This window comes from Acromyrmex echinatior, chromosome 2, assembly GCF_024713525.1.
Source record: "Acromyrmex echinatior isolate Ae372 chromosome 2, ASM2471352v2, whole genome shotgun sequence".
Lineage (NCBI taxonomy): Eukaryota > Metazoa > Arthropoda > Insecta > Hymenoptera > Formicidae > Acromyrmex > Acromyrmex echinatior.
The window spans coordinates 21,775,832-21,794,776 of NC_141853.1; the positions used below are offsets into that span (position 1 = coordinate 21,775,832).

Genomic DNA, 18,945 nt, shown 5'->3' on the forward strand with positions numbered 1-18,945 from the left:
ATTATAAGCTATAATTGACAAACTTGCTTTGAGAGGAAGAAAAGTTCTGCAACAATATATTTATTAAATAATATTACATATTAAAGAAATTATTCTTGATGTAACATTATTAATAAATAAATGTTTCACATTAAGATGAAAGGGGCGAAGAATGTGGCGGATCTTGCCATGCATGCCATGAATGCAGAGTAAGCTGCAGGACAAGATACTCAATAAAAAATTATGAAACTCCCTAAAAAACGCTGCTGAAGTATGAATGTTATTGTACAATAATAAAAAAGATAATCGGAATGAACATCAAGTGCCTGTTTTTGAAATGCTTGGTTCCAACTACCTGAAAACGAGTCCTGGGTACAATGTAGATATCGCATGCTCATTTTGCACGCACATTGGTTTGTTTGTATTTTAGAAAAATTAAATAAAATTTTTTAATTAAAATACTGATGTACTTTGCGCTTTATTATCGATTTCTCGAGATATTATGAGAACAATTTTTTGACTTTGCTCACTTTTTACATTTCTTTAATTTTCAGAAAATAATATTTGAATTAAATTTTCCATCACAGTATCTTAAAGCTTATTAAATTTCCTTTAAAATGCCCTATTATTTTTTTTAATTTTGCTCACACTTCCAATATTTGCCATATTTCTCATATTAGGAACTTTTCCTTTACTACCATAAAAAAATCAGTTTCCAAACTTATAGATCGCACTGTATATCATTAAATGATTTGAAGCAAAAACTATTAAATAAGAAGAAACATATATGTACTGTTCATACGTAATTTATTTGTCAACATGAATTTTCCATAAATATATCATATATCAATATTCATGCTATATCTTCTGGCTGCGTATATAATATCATCTTACAACACACTATTATTATGTGTGTATGTGTTTACATATGTGTATGTATTATGTATTATTTTCACTTTTTAATACAATATTTTTGTACCAATCCGACTTGCGTTTACGAACTCACAATGATTCTCGTGCATAATATGATGCTCTATGTGCTCCTCTTTATTTTTGCAGATTGCGCTCAAGAAAATATATAGATAATAATTGATTCATCGAGAGCTATGTATATATATATATATATATGAATAAAAAAGCCTTATATTACACACACACATATGTATGTGTGTATACACATATGCGCGTGTGCGTATGCGTATGCGTGTGCGTGCGTACGCGCGCGTGCGCGTGTATGTGTGTGTGTGTGTGTGTGTGTGTGTGTGTGTGTGTGTGTGTGTGTGTGTGTAAGTCTTTTTGATGCATGCAATAAATGTTTTTTGATAATTTTCATTTGCAGATGTATCCGGATATGTTTTTAAGTGTTCACATTATTGCTAATAATTATCATTTTGTACTTTTTTATATCCTCTTAATCGATAACAATTTATTTATTGCCAATCTGCAAAAATATGTGAACAAACAGGCATATGCAGTCACGCAATCGTAGTGATTAATATCGCTATAATAAATATTCTTAATGGTTTTCTTGATTAAAACAAATAAAATTTGATTTAAAAAAAAATTTTATTTTGAATATAATTAATTTTGTAATAATTTTTAAAATGAATTTGTTGCCATATAATTATTAACAGGTAGTATTAAGTAGCAAACTTCGCAAATTGGGTATTATTAATTTAAGATCAGATTTTCAATTAATCAGAATAAAATTAAAATTATCTGATTGGTCGAATTCTAACATTCAATTCGCAATCTTCAATCTCCAATGCATAGTATGATATAATCTTTACAGCTATTATAAGCATTAAAATTATTTATATATGTATAAACAGATAATAGCAGATAATATTTCAATTACCATATTTATCGATATTTTACAATTTTGATTACATCTACGGAGATATGCTCAGAATTAATTTTTTGTATTAATAATTTATAAAAATATAATGAAAAAAAATAGAATCAAGACTTTTTTCCTATAGAAAAAAATAACAGAAATTAGTAATACTTTGAAATACTAAGAGTTAAACTGTACATAAGATTCAATTAATTTCTAAAGCATCAATTCGCTCACGCACTGCTGCAACCACGAGCCTGTAAGTTCTCTTTACATTAACTATATAATATCATCTCAAGAGTGTCTAAATAACTCGTATATGTCTTTTTGAATATCTTGTTAGACTACGACTCTCGACCAGCAAGAGTAAGTTCAATTAATGACATATCTTCTTTTTTGTCTACTTCTTCTTTAAGATACATGATAGAACAATACGCAATAATATTTCATAGTGTCCACGCTAAAGAGACCGCCACATTTGATATTACACTAATGAATAGGAAAGGCAGTGCAAGCATTGATTCTACTATTATCTCGAAGTCATCTTGACATTTGATCATCTAGCGTCACATTTGTTTAAAGAAAAGAAATTGCTATTTTTTGTACGAGGGTGACATGATTTAGATTCTCTACAAGAACATCCGTAAGGGCTACCGCACACAAAATTCCGCATCACAACAGTGACCGTTAGACGTAAACTTAAGCCGATGAGTCAATTAGGATATTGCTAGATCTACATAATCTACAGAAATGGAAATAACAGTAAACTTATCCATAATCTCGCAATAAAGCGAATTTTAACTGGTTGAAACTCGCTTTATGGATAAATTTGCTGTTATTTCTATTTCCGTTATCTTGATTGGCTCATCGGCTTAATTTCACGTCTTAAGGTTACTGTTACAGAAATTTTGTCTGTGGCAGCCCTAACGCGTTACGTTACATACTGAAGTCTGTAATAGTAAATAAGCTTTATATAACATATAAAGAAAACATAATGTACGTAACATAATATTTAACATTATGTTATGATTTCATTAATGTGTTGTAGGTTTACTATTACGTAGGTTTTAGTTTATGATTAATATTTAACGTAACATATTGCGTTACGAATGTTTTTATACTAAGCTAGAAAAGCCTTAATGGTAATGTAAAATTTAAATTCGTACTTGTATTTTTGAAGATAATATGGCACATACAAAAACGTAAGATAGTAAGACGGAAGCAGTAAGCGAATCGACCAATCTCAGTAGAGAATCTAAAGTTGTTATTTTACGTTTTCTACTGTAATTAGTCGATTCGCTTATTGCTTACGTCTTACTGCCTCACATTTTTCTATATACTTCTGACTTCAAAAAATTCTTTTATCATCAGAATGGAGACCTTGTTAATAATAGTATTGTCTCTCTTTCTATGTAAATTTCTTATATTAAAGTCGTAATAATTTCTATGTTCTTATTATGATGTCTCTAACGAATAATTATTTCTTCGATAACCTAATTATGTTTAAATGACTTAAATCATAGGTGACTTCAAGATAATATCATTATCGTTTACAATACATTTTAGCGTTAAGTTAATCGCGCGCAGTGAAAGATCATTGAACAATGATAACGAATTGCAACGAATACGTTTGCTCTTAAAGACAAATTCTTGTCGATGGACGAAAGAAAATTTTGTTTGAGTGCGATCATTACACAATAGCAATGTGGCATTCGAAATTTAAGATCAATGAAATGTTTGCTGAACATCAATCGTTGTTACATAATCGGTAGACATCGATGATAATTATTGCAGAAGTAGAGAATTCTAAATGTTTTCAAATTTTTCGCGCCCAAAATGTTTGTGTAAAGATACCTCCAGACGATATGATCAACGTGTGTCAACATGAGCAATATCATACATATACATGACATACATAATTATCCATATTGAATGTAGATCAATATTTAGCGAATGTGTGCGAAGTTGTGGTATACATTGGCCATATCGTCTAGAGGCGCCTTGATGGAAATGTAAAATTACAAACGGACGACTACGGATGTACTTTCCAAATAAAAATGCGATTATATATGCACATCTAACAGTCGACAGCTTTGACTGTCTTTATCTCGTTTCATATTAATTGTAGTCTAACGTATAACATCACCTAAGTCTATGTATTAATCACAGCAATACACGATGTGTAAACGTATCTACATTTATGTAGCCAATGTCAGGTATATATTCAACATACAAATATGAGCTTACTCATTTTACGCTACACGCAACATTCGCTATATAAGAGATTCGCTATATACTAGTTGCGCATAATAGTTGATTAAAAGTGGACAAAAAATTGCACAATTCGTCTTTTTTAAATACAACAATAACTTTATATAAGTATTAAAAGTCGCTATAAAGTATGTATATTTACGAGAATATTTATCTTGTACATAATAAAGAAATAATGTTTCTTAATTCTCTGTATAAAATTATCCCAAATAATGACGGAGTGTGCAAATATTTTTTAATCCACTATTAATCTTGTAAATTTCTTACACATGTATGTACGTGTATGTTGCGTGCAATTGCCTGTGCATTGCGCACAACTGTCACGCGTGTAATTGTACATATACATATCGTTGACCACTGATTGTACGATTAGGATTTGTACCGAGCACAAATAAGCAATTACATTTAAGACCCCCACATTACTATTCTATTTGTCTTCCTTTAAACATTTACGCTAAAAGCAAGCTGAAGTTAAAATATATCTGAGTTTGGAAAAAAAGTATATTTAATCATATATATATATAAATTACAAATTTATCTTTAGAATATCTTATGTTCGATCTTATTACACTGTTCCTCTTTTACATTTCCTTCTTGTTTATATATTTCACCGCAGATTTAAAGATGCATAATTTAAATTTTACACGTTATGTGTGTGTGTGTATATATATACATATATATACACATATATATACATATACATACATACATACATATATATATATATATATACACACGTGTGTGTGTGTGTGTGTGTGTGTGTGTGTGTGTGTGTGTGTGTGTGTGTGTGTGTGTGTGTGTGTGTGTGTACATGTGAATACATGTGATAATAGCTTTTGATTAAATAAAAACAGCAAAACAACATAAAAGTATTTATGTAAAGTTAATTATATTGTTACGCTAATACGCACTTGAAAATAATAATTCGCTATATCAATAGCATTTTAAAAGCACTTTGTAATATGTACCTGTATTTAGCGATTTAACAATTAGGTATACATTATATGAATGATATATGTATAATAACCAAGTATTTTTTTTAATATTTAGCGATTATTTATTTTAATCGCATACTTTTGTAAAAAACATTACATATTTCGTTAATAATATCAAAGATATATATATAGAAACAAAACAGTTATCATGAAAATAATTTTGTTATTGCCGAATGTAGGTCAGAATTAATATTTATTAAAATTTTAAAATATTCAAGATTACTAACGTAAAATATTCGCGATCATATTTTTATTATTCAGCGGATTTTTATTATTTCTTCGAAACAGTAAGCCTTTATTTTAATTAAGTTTGTTTTTTATATCCTCTTATGTTGTCATTAAAACATAATATTTATAATAATGATTTACCACTTGTATTGTCCTGATATTTTACAGAAAGATAATTTAAAAATTTTATAATGAATCGATTGTGCAACATCGTGAGATTTTCTGTGTAATAAAAAATACAAAAAAGATATTTTTAATAAAAATTAATACTTAATTATGACTGATACAGTAATACTAGCATCTTTTTGTATAATAGTATATCAATCTTCAAGTTCATTGTCAGTATAATTGATTGTATATAGTTTTTTTTGCACTGACATATTTATCTCTTGTGATAGTTTATAGCTAAAGTTTTATCGCTCTGTGTGTGTGTGTGTGTTTGTGTGTTTGTATGTGAGAGAGAGATTGATAGCAATTATATTTATTAAATTGAAGAACACAAAAAGTCGGATTTCATATCCCAACATATTATTTTTTCGATTCACATTTTCACGAATACGAGAAAAATATTTTTGATACCAATATCGAAGTTACAATTTATAATAACTGACTTATAATACCATACATAACACTTGTACACATGCATACCGACTTTTGACATTCTTCTTTATCTGAAACAATTTCCTAAAGCAAATGAAAATTGAGTATATCGGAAACAGAGATACGCAAAATACACGAGCTTTACATCTGAATTCATTTGACATGACTTACTAATTTACATATACTTGTCATACATATCGCTAGACATTGAAAAAGTTAGTAGTTTTCTTGTTAATAATGTGCATACGCTTTGTTTCCGATTCCAATTAAAAATAATCAAACTTAACTGTAAATGCAAATGCACTTACATACAAGTAAGCGCAGGTGCGCTTTGTAATTATGCTAATTTTTGTGCAACATCTTGCGACGATTCATATATACGATACGTATATCTCTTACACTATCTTATTATATCCAACATTGACTTCACAGGAGTAATTATGCATTTTTATAGTATTTTTTAAAAAGAATACTTCTTCGCGCGAAAGAACGAGAAACACTTGTATTTTGTGCGCAGCATTTCTTTACATCTTTAATATAAACAGATACTTGCCAAAAGTTTAGAATCATTTTTCTCGAGCTTATTACAAAAGCATAAGAGATTTCTTTATGAGACTACATCTTTTCAACAAACGAGAGTAGCACGAAAGATTACTGAAAAGCTCGCTAATTATAATTGTAGCACATTACGTCAAATTTACTTTCATTAGGTGATGTAATTTTCTTGAAAATGGTCTACGAAGGACTAATAAATCTTATACTGCATACATAAATAACATTATAACTGTTTTTTAATTGATCACGAATATTTGATTCATGAATTCTTAAAATTCATCTCTAAAATAATTTCTAAATCTACAAACTAACATTATTTTAGGGTATTCCTTAATGCATTTTCAATAGTAATCATTTTTGTGATAAATAATGTTAGACGTTTCTTTGCTAATATTATTTATGCATACATTAATTTGCAAAAAAGAGTATATGAGCAGTTCTCCTTCTTCTTCTTTTTCATTCTTTTTTATATTTCATCTAATAATGCACTTAAACTATATTAAATGCGCCAAAAAAAATTGAGAGGAATAAGAGGTTACTTGATGATCAAATCATCATGTTGAAAATGGATTAGACAATTTGATTATTGATTCAAATTATACGAACTATCCGAACTTGAAGCTCGAACATTTTTATTTTAAACAATCCTATCACATAAAATTTTTCAGACCTTTTGTCCAAATTCTATTTAAATGTGTTTATATAATAACTAAATTGTGATAAAATAAATTAGACATTCTTTCTTATATATATATTCATACAAATATTTGCGCATTATCTTTTATAGTTTTGTAGATTTAAGAAACAATTTTATGCAACCAACATATTACATCATTTAATGAAGGAATAACGAAATCTCTACATCGCTACAAAAATCTAAATTCTAAATTATTATTTAGAAAATAAAATAAATATTTTAAAAATAAATTTATATTGCTACCTCTAGTTTGGCACTACAATATATATAAATAATAAAATTAATTTCTCGTATTCAATTCCTAATTAGTTTTCTACATTGAATTTATTTTCCTGTAAATATATTATAATATGTACCTATAAAATCTTACAGTAACTCTCCTTTCAATGCATTAGGTTTAATATTGACTATACTTTTACTTTGTATTATTTAACTGTATATGTATATGTGTGTGTGTGTGCGTGTGCGTATGGGTGAGGGTGTGGATGTGAATGTGAGTGTGGGTGTGCATACATATAATATGCATACATCTATGTAAACCATTGACTTTACACTTCATCACAATATTCTGTTTACGCGATCTGCGATCTCAGAAACATTTATGTTTCTATAAAATGCTAATAACGTAACATGACATCCAAGAAATATAATGCTTACAATGTAATAATAAAATAAAACAGCAAATAACATTTTCTATACACAATTTTAACAACAATATATATATTGTATATAATTCTATTTATAGAATCAAAATTTCTAAAAAGCAGAGTAAGATATAAAATAAAGATAATAATTATCAATTTGAAATAGGAAATAGTAAATAGGAAAAGTTTTATTTGGCAGTTACTGTCTTTTAACTTAGCGCGATAATACAACAAAGAAAATTATGAAAGGCTCATCAACTGTACATAGAAGCTATAGTTTATTAGCGAAATATCTCCATTAGATAGTTTAGATCCATTATTAGAACTGTAATGTTCACAAATGTTGATATTCTTATAATGGATTTGAATATAGAGATAATCCGCGAAACGCGTATAGCTTTTTGTATAGAAAGTATCCGTGGAAGTCTCAAAAATATATATTAGGCTCATTGATCTATTTAATCAAATACAACAGACGATATAAAAATAATATACCATTATTTCTGATTGTCTAATTCTTAACTTTTCTCAAAACGTATGAAAGCAATGTATTAATATACATATATTTTATATATGTCTGTACCATAAATATTTTATAGATAATATAATACAAATGGAATGTGTAAAAAAATGTTATATGCTCTTCGAACTACATGAAATAATAAATAGAGCTCTTGATTGGAGTACGTTACTATATAGTAGTATTATATGACAGAGAATTTTAGTAGACTACTTAATAGAATATATTATAATTATATCTTATAATTATTAACTAAACTTTCGTATACCCTAAGTTTACTGTAATCCTTAATAAGTAATTTATTGTCCATCATGGAACATTTCCTAACTCTATTTATTGTCTGCTCACACAGTATTGTCGGTTATTTAAATATATAATCCATTTTACAACTAAACTGTTGTCTGGATACTAAGGAAGACAGTTATTGTCCAAGTTATTTCTTATTGTCTGAAAGTTCCTGTCTTATAGAAAGAGTCATTTTTAGATGTCTTAATTAGATGATAAATCTGGAAAATTGAATTTACTATCATTGAATGTTTTTCATATGCCAAAGATATCCTTTTTTTATGTAACAAAATTGTTTTTAAATATCATTTGCTTTATATGTATTACAGTATTAATCATTATAATTTTATTAAGACGCGACAGAAATTTGTATTTTTTTTTTATTCATAAATGACAAGAATAAAGTTTGAAAAAGAAATAGAGCAGGAATCACGTTCTAAATAAAATAAGCAAGTAAATAAAAACGGCTTGCAAATAAATCGAGCTAAATATCAATTATCATTGTGGCCAACAATACTGTTCATCTTACTGCTTAGAAAACGTATAAGTCAATTAGTAAGGCTCCTAAAAAACATACCCCATACAAAATATACTCATTGAAAAACGATTTTTTTTATAGTGCAGATCAAAAATGTGCTGGTGCAGAGTATTGTCCCTAGAATTCAGTCAACATGTTTTTTACGTCTATATATAGCCCTACGAACATTCTATTTTCTACAAGCCTCTATGCTTAGGTACTTTATATTGTAACATGTTATATATTACTTTATATTATACCATATTATATACGTATAACAACTTACGTACAATTTGCTTATACCTGATGCACGTACGAATATTTCAATTAGAATACGGCAGGCTGAGCAAGAGTATACAATGTTAAGTTTTTTTACTCCTAATTATCCTTTTCACAAAAAATGACAATAGTAATCAATTTAAAATAGATAGATTTACGCACTATCGTAATATTAAAATATTCAACGTATACCTTGTTCATTTTATTCAAAAATTTCGTAAGTTTTACGAATATCGTAATAGAAAATCCTAAATATATTCTTCGTATACAGAAAAGATTTCTATCATAACAATGAATTAAAAATATCTCAAATATTCATAACAAATATTAAAATCTATACATGATACAAGTAATAATAGCAATGACAATTTAAATAAGACATACTTATTTAAATTTACTTTTATTTAAATTGTTAATTTTTCATTAGCTCAGCCTATCATCGAGACTTCTTGCATACCATACTTTTCAGTGAAATAAGTGTTGCAAAACGATGAATCTGACAGACGAAATTACGCCAATAATTGAGTTTAGACTGCGACGTTATTTCTCATTGAGTAACGTTTGCAGTGAGATATACGATAAAAATGCATGCTACGATTCGTCATGGCAGTTCTTCCATCTTCATTCAATTCGTATGTACATCAGCATTCCCGTAATACTATATCTGTCTCGAACATACATATGCGTAAATATGAATCGTGGTATTAAATCGCATAATTTATGATGTCCAATAAAAATTTATGTCCAAAGGCCATGGCACATAAAAAAAACTTAAGTAGTAAAACATAAAGAAAATCAACATGTTGGATTAACAACTGCTTATATTATTACGATCTTACGGTCTTTGGCCAATTCGCTTACTGCTTATAGATTTTATTGCTTAAGTTTTTTATGTGCCATGGTCCTAATGAAAAGGTATAGTATGCAATAATGTCTCTGTTATGTCTATATGTTTATACGTGCAACTATATAGTTTTGGGTGCCTTACACGCGCTCTTAAAACGAACGTGATTATTATAATAGATAACTGACTACATCGCATTTACATCGATAAGCACATAGACATTTTCTTTGTTTCTTAGGATATATTGTCACTTCGTATGCGCATTATTTAAAATATTCGCGCGATGGTACAGTAATGCATTTCATGCAAAACGTGTACGACATTTTACCCGTAAGGGGTGTGCGCTTAACTCGTTCTTTTATACAAAAATACAGTTTATCGATTATATGTATATATATAATGTGATTTCGTTAGCATATACATTTTCTTCATCTTAATAGTACATACTAAATTATATAACTTCTGATAATATTATCTCTGTGTAGATATCCATGTAGTACTGTGTATATCACAAACCATCGAAAAGCGTTTAGCTTCTCTTTTCAAATATAAATGTGCGATATATCAACAAAAAAGCTATTTCAAAAGAATATAATCCTCCCCTATATGAGGATTGTTCGTAAATCACAGATTTCCTATGATTGCCATACAAATCTATAAGTCGTTTGAGATAGAATAGCAGTAAGTTAAGCCAAATAATTCGCATTTTAAAAAATAAAAGGATTTCTGAAAGATATTTAATAAGAATATAATTGCTTTATTATATTTTCTTAATTCCAACGAAAATCATTACATTTCGATAATTGAAAAAGAAAAGGTTTTAAATTGAGACTCGTAAAGCAAGTATAATAGACCGCTTATACCACTGAAACGACTCATATCATTGAATGCCGTTAAACGCACACCCTATATAGATTAAAAGTTACCACTTGGTGGCTCATACATGGCTGTCTTAAAGTCGGCAGCGATACAAAATATTTTTTGTCGCATCACATGCGTCGATTTTTGTTTTGTGCACAAATCTTCAATTTTTTTTATTATTTCAGTAGGTACCAAAAGTACATACATCGGCATTTTTTATCCTTTCTTTTATCTAGTAGTTTCCTAGAAAATGGCTTGTTACTTGAACTTATATATAGGTACGTAAATATCCTGTATCTATATAATAGCTTCATTTATAAATTAGTGTATCCTATATGTTTCCGATTATCTTACATTTCCCTTGTTCGAATGGCTTATCATAAAATCTTTTTACGAAAAATCGCAAAGTGGTGAAATTTCGTATTAATTGGACGAGAGCTATGACTGAGAATTGTGGTAGCAAACATCAGTATTTAAACATATTAATAAAATCCGATTTTTCTATAATTATCTGTCTACAATGTGAGAAAATAGTTTACCTGCTACTGTGACCTGCTGCAATTGGTAGACTTAATTGAATTATTCTTATAACTCGAGGAAAAATTCCATTATGTTGGTATCCGTCCAGCATCCCTTAGCTTAGCTAATGTTCATGATTATCAGTGATTTTTATCAACTTATACTGTTTATCTATGCTTATTAATCCCAAAGAATGAGATTAACGATCTGTTAATACTTAGCTCTCTTTTCTTCATTCAAAGTTGTTGCAAGATGTATACAAAATACTATCCTTTGATTGAGCGTACAGAAATCGCTGAGCGCAAATTAGCAGATCGGGAACCCATAATTTCAGTTCCAGTATCTTTTTCTTTCAATATATATATATCATGAAAACGCGGAAATCCGCGTTTACTTTATCTTACATTTTTCCTTCATTTCTGCTTGATTTGTTTCTATATTGCCGATTTTTACATTAAATATTTTGTCCGACTCGAAGCCTTACATTTTTCCATTACTTCTACTGTTATACTCGGAGTACTTAGACATTTCTTTTTGGATCCACGTTACGTATTTGGGCACGTAAGCGTAGACTCCAGGCAGTTTTGGATGAGCGCATTTTATGCCCCAGCTAACAATTCCGCCAACAAACCATCTATCTTTATCTTCCTTATCTTGACATAACAGAGGTCCTCCAGAATCGCCCTTGAAAAAATGAATAATTCATAATTATTGTCATATTTATTTGACAATTATAATAGCAAATAACGTGACATATACAAAAGTTATTAAATGCGATATTTAAATATTTTAATGATATTTTACAAATATGATATTTAAGATATATCCAAAAATTAATATAATAATAGTTTGAGCAGTTTGAATAATAAATTTGAATAATAACGTATATTGTAGTTTTATAAATCACATTGAAAATGATTCTCGATTCGCAATATATACGTAATATTTTTACGGAGAATACATAAATGTTTTAATTATTTAGATTTTAAATAATTTACTTGGCATGCATCTTTTCCTCCATCCGCATAGCCAGCGCAGATCATTCCATCGGTGACATTCAATTCTTTATGCGCTAACCATGAATTGCAGAGGTGTCGAGGCAGAATAGGAACTACAACCTCGTTTACGGCTGGCTCATATTCAGAGGCTGAAAGTAATCGACGAGATAATAATTGAAATTAATTCACAAATATTTTCTTTCTGAATCAAGTTCATTATTTATAACAATTTAACATTTGAATGAACTATACAAATTGAAAACTTATTATTTCTTATTCATACTCTGTCCTCAGTTATTGAAGATAAGAAAAAAGCTTACATGTTCTTTCGAAGTTTATATTTCAACGATTGTTATATCATGTTACATTAAATTGTTAAGTACTCGATTATTGATTTGAGTATATTATAAATTAATATTGCAAGTAAATATTTTGAAAGAAATATTTTTTGATATGATACTTACAATCGGTATCATTTTTCTTGCCCCATCCAATAACAGTACAATTTGTATCGGGTGTAAGATTAGTGTCAGCAGTCGGTAAGCACACCGGTCTCAAATGTTCATGATACTGAACTCGCTTCTCAAGCTGCAATTAATATAGGATATTGTATGAAAAAGTACTAAATTTGAAACAGTATTCAAATTAGAATAAAAAATGATTTTATAGTATAGATTTTTTTTAACTTTTTTTTTTTTTTTTTTTTTTTACTAAAATTCGACTTATTTTTCAATCTCCTTTTAAAAAGTCATTTATCAAATTGCCCAACTACCCATAATAATTGAATAATACAAATACTTAAATAAACAAAGGACTTAATAAAAATACTCAGTTAAAATTAGATATTGACTAATATTTTTACGTAAATTTATATATATATATATATATTTACGTAATTTAAGTAATAAATTTGAAAATATATTTACTTGAAACAAAGCGACATCATTGTCGTGAGCAACACCCAAGTTGTAATATGGGTGAGGTATGACTCTTTTCACTTTCAGTTTTTGACCGAGATAAGTATGGGAAAGTCTTCTAGTAATGCCAAGCTGTATCGTCCAACCGGACACCTCTGAATGACTAAAACCATCGATATATAGAGAATTAATTCATGTATTTAAAAATTTCTGTTAGTTCTTATTAATATACGTAATAATATCAATATATAATAAATAAAGAATTTAATAATATTTTCCTTTCTCTTTTAATAATATTTTCCTTATATACGTAAAGAATTCGTCAATAATTAAAAGTAACATTTTTTGCATTTTCTCGATTTTATACACAATACTTACTTCCCGACGCAATGAGATGCGGTCAGCACCCATTGATCAGCAATAAGGACTCCGGCACAGTAGAAGATCTGTTCTGGACCGCCAAGAAGGGCTGCAAGAAATGGCCAATCACCAGGAGCTGACTCCACACCACCCACTATTCGCTTCACCCTCACGTTTCCGTATACAGAACGTCTACGGCCGCAAGCTGCAACAGAATCGATCATCGCACGTCGTAAAGAAAGCCCGGAGAACTGTAGAAAATTTTAATTCAACGATCTTTATACAATTTTCCGATAATTCACCATAATCGACGCAAGTAAGTTTGACCATGGGATAAGGCTCTCGATCCTTGATGCATCCTTGAAATTGCTTCAGCAAATTTTTGTTACGATACTCAGAACTCAATACAATTGATAATGAGTCATTCATCAGCTTAGTTCCGTTTGACACTCTGAAAATGCAATCAGAAGTGTTATTTTAACAATTTTTTTGTATTTTTTTATTGAACAAGGTGACATCGATATCATCAGACGTAAAATTAATAAGCTAAAATTAATTATGTACATAAGTGTCTCTCAATGTATCTCTTTCAAAGTACAAATTGTTTGAATGAACAATTGAGGATTTATGAAATTGTTGCAACGCATAAAAATATGCGATTTAATGCGATTGCGAACATAGCACGTTTATATCATCATGTAATATTTATGTTCCATGTTATTTGACACATTAAGAGAGATAACTTACGTTCCCTTATATCCCAGCATAGCGCAAACCTCTTGCGGCGAAGTTGTCGGTTCCCAGTGCGAGACACATGCTGGCATAAATTTACCCATTTCAGCATGATATACCTCTAGACGGCCCTCGCCAACATCCCCGTTCCTATGGCTTAATTTCACTAAAAAACAAGATACAGTACGAAACATAAAATTTGAGAGCCGCCTATTAGACTCTCTAGAACCGAAAATTAATTTACATTTCTTTTTAAATTAATCAGGCATTTTAAATTGTTCAGGCATTATATTAGCGATATTTAATTTATTCATATATTACTTGAGTACATGTATTGATCAAGACAACGTATCAGAATAAGCGAAAACATTTTGTCATTCGAGAAAGACCCGTAAAGAGACATATACGAACAGTTACTTTATTTTAATCGTAATAAAATATGTATAATATCTCTAATAATAAATTTCTTTTACAAACTGTTAGCGACATTTTATTATTACAGTATAAAAGAGATTATGGATCCAATTTTAAATCAATTAAAAATATAATCACAGAATATTAAAAAAAACGGAAAAAAAATGATATGTTAGGAGATATTTTAGCCTAGAATTAAAAAAAAATCGACTTTTGTTATTTTATACTTTTTTTTAATATTTAGAAATTTCCCACACAAAAATAAGTTTCTACAAGATTATCGATACTCGTAAAAATAATAGATATAAGTATTTTTATAAATTGTAACGCATTTTGTGTTTGATGCTTCATCAATGCGTTTAAAAACTGTTGTTAACAAGACTGAAAATGAAAAATATGAGCATTTTGAATTAGAGAAGGGTTTATTATATGGTTCTGGTATTGCCAATTAGAGATAAACTTTCATTTTTTATATATTATATGTATATACTATGATAAGTGCAGTAGCTACAAATTAATTGTTTTTCCATAGAGTTAAATTCAACAATTTTGCTAAAAAAAAAACGATATTTGTCTTTTAAGTCAGCGCCATTTTATAATATTTTTCACTTATCTAAGTTCAGATAACTACACTTATAATAACTAAAAATCCTTTTAAATTTTTTGTATTTTATTCCTTTCATAAGTTGAAAGGCTGCAACATCCGACACATGTTTTTTACACTTTGTTTTTCTAAATTAATATAATATAAAAATTAATAAACTTTAGCCATATTTGTAGATTTTACCAAAATTGTAGATATTTATTAAAGCAGTACAGGTAGATATATAAAAGCGCACAAGAATATGTGCAACAATTTTCTTTAAAAAAAAATTCCCAAAAATAGACATTTTCGCATTCTGGACTAGAACTTTGTCAATTCAATAATAATATTAATGAAACAAATAGGCATACTTTTGTCCTAATAAATTATTATTTATTCATTAATATTGTTATTGAAAATTAACAAGATTTTTAAATAAATTGTTATTAATATTATTTTTTCCATGTATTTACTTACGACAATATCGCTCATCCTGCCCCCAAGGACAATCCATAACTCCATCGCAGATATGGCTGGCTGACATGCATCTTCTTTCGCCGCAATGTAACGAAGATTTCGTAGAAAGGGTACTTTTAGTTGAAGATCCCTTACTTAAGACTATTTGGCCAAACGCGGAAGACACCGGTTCCGAAGATGATGTGGTAGAATTACAATTCCCGCAACCGATCTCATCGCTATGATCGGAGCAGTCAAGATGACCGTCGCATCGCCAATCGAACGGAATGCACCTTGTGCCATCGCATTGAAAACCACTGGTGCACACTGTATAAACGAATCGGAACATAATGGAGATCACATGCTTTCTAGCAATTGATGTAATATAGTATCTACACGATAAAAAAAAAGTATATAAAATTACAAATATAAATATCATATTTATAAAATGATTTATTTTATAAGGGATTTATAAAATACATATATTTCACCTTTTGTAAAATTTTATACTTTTTATATTTTTTACAGTGTATATTGCACTCCTATATCCTCAATTAATTCATTATTTACTTTAATTAACAAATTTCTAATAAATAATATAATTATTTGTCTCTATTTAATTAATTGATTTTAATGATATAATTATTTGTCTCTGTTTAATTAATTGATTTATTAATTAATAAATGTTAATCAAAATTTTTACTGTATGTATATTAAATATGAAATAATAATAGCCCAGAACGATTAATCGAATAAGAATTTAATTATAGATGAAACGTTTGATATCACTTACATTATAAATGAGAATAAACAAAATACTATATATAGATATTACACTATCCCAAAAAAGGAACATAAAAATATAAAATAACAATATTCGGAGATCAGCAGACTATGTTAAAAATTATGAAAATATATAACGTTCCATAGAGATATTATTATCGACATTCTTTATCGTAGCATCCTATCTTTCGCAATATGTCTTCTCCTGCGATGGACACGATTGATCCTGCATTTGCGGTTCGATACTTTCACACATATGCGTCAAACATGATATGTACACATGCATCAAGCGCGACTCAATAAAGCTGCTTGGCGCCGCAGATGGGCCGTCATATGATAGTTTAATATGGATTTTGCAATTAAGATTCCATCAGCGGTGACACATGCGATAGCTTGGGTATACAAAATCGCGATATAGCCCCGTATGTGCGAACACGTATGCGTACATATAGGATGTCGGTGAACCTCTTTTGTAATTACAACATGCACAGATGTGCTGCCTTCAGTGTATCTCAACTGTACACATGATGTACTGGATAACAGAAAGATGTTTTGACGAAGGTTTCCTATTGTATAAATATTGCTACCTTCAGATCACGTCATAATAAATCTCAAGAACCTAAATCCATTTACGAATGCATATTTCGGAAATTCGATTCGATTAAACATTATTAAACAGACATAATTATTAAACGAGCACAAACGATATTGTTGCACAAATCGCTAATAGAATTATGGTCAAAGAGAGCTAGTAAAATCAGAAAATTAAATCGGAAGTTATCATCGTCGAGAAGCAAAATATATAGCTATAGAAAGAAAGATGCAGAAAGATCGAAAATCCAGAAACCATTGAAATGTGTTGCATTTATTCGATTGAATGAACTTCGTAATTACAACGCAATTCAATCTTAATTAACCGTAGACGCGAATAAATATCTCTTTCTCTCTCTCTCTCTCTTTCTCTCTATCAGCAGGCGCGATCCACCAATCGCGAATTAAATTCACCGCGAGACGAGAGACGAGTACTTCCGATCAATCCTGTCACCACGCCTGTCGCCGCGATTTACGTAATATTTGCTTTGGAAATTGCAGTGCGCGCGTGTACGTGATCGTTTAATTCTCTCTTCTCTCTTCTCTCGCGTAAACTATTCTACGAGATTTTAAGCGCCGTTATCGCACTCGTTATGCATATGACGTGCACGTGACGATTTTGAAAATTCAGTGAATAACGTTTTAAAAACTTCGAGGATATTCTTCTTGTTATATCATTCCTTAAACAGTTGTGTCATAATATTCCCAACAAACTAAACTACTTCATAAAAATAAAAGAAAAATGACACATTGTTTAAAAGCTGTCTCTGTTATAAATGATTTGCTATCTGCATTACAATTAATTGCTACAAGTAGTATTGTTATTATTTGATACAAAAAGATGAGTTTTTTATATCGTTTATTGTGCTATATTGAATTATAAAAGAAATTATGTAATTATTCTATTATTGATTTGATTTAAAAAATTTTATTTCAAAAATAATTCATTTATATCATATCTTATACACATACATTAAACTATCTGTATATTTTGACTTAATTTCTGTTTTTAAATAAAAAAATATTTTTTTCGAAGTCTGCAATATCGAAAATCTCCAAAATAAGATTAAATTTCCACAGAAAGGAAAGTTTCGAAGAACAAATCGATCGGGTCCAAGAGATTTCATGAAAGCCAAAATGACAATAGAATATGGAGAATATAAATGAGAGAGCAAAGACAAAGAGAGAGAAAACCGAGCGTAAACAGAGTCCAAGATATCAAAGGAAGAATGAACAATGGACATCAAGTTAGTTAACAATTAGTTCCGTTTTGTGGTCGCATCCTATATTTAATGTCCGCGCGCAAATCGGCGTAAAACAAAAGGACAGAAAACTCATAAATAATATTACGTTCCATAATGTTTCGCGCAAAGGCACACGATGCACAAAACCGTATTATGCAATGGAATCTCAGTGTGGGTACATCATGATAAACGCTGCTTAATCTCGCTGACACTTTGAACGAGATAAATTTTATATA

At 29.2% G+C, this 18,945-nt stretch overlaps 1 protein-coding gene across 4 annotated transcripts in view; it reads right to left on the reverse strand.

The window, feature by feature from the left end:
• Positions 1 to 769: 769 nt before the first annotated feature.
• Positions 770 to 18,945, reverse strand: part of LOC105153874 (corin serine peptidase) — a 136,098-nt gene continuing 117,922 nt past the window's right edge. For all 4 annotated transcript variants that reach the window (XM_087416835.1, XM_087416834.1, XM_087416833.1 and 1 more), the window contains 8 exons: positions 16,113 to 16,418; positions 14,654 to 14,804; positions 14,209 to 14,357; positions 13,925 to 14,111; positions 13,556 to 13,709; positions 13,094 to 13,217; positions 12,630 to 12,778; positions 770 to 12,315 (listed from right to left, as the gene is read on the reverse strand). In XM_087416835.1, coding sequence (XP_087272961.1) covers positions 12,112 to 12,315; positions 12,630 to 12,778; positions 13,094 to 13,217; positions 13,556 to 13,709; positions 13,925 to 14,111; positions 14,209 to 14,357; positions 14,654 to 14,804; positions 16,113 to 16,418 — 1,424 coding nt within the window. In that variant the 3' untranslated portion in view covers positions 770 to 12,111. The remainder of the gene's footprint in view (positions 12,316 to 12,629; positions 12,779 to 13,093; positions 13,218 to 13,555; positions 13,710 to 13,924; positions 14,112 to 14,208; positions 14,358 to 14,653; positions 14,805 to 16,112; positions 16,419 to 18,945) is intronic.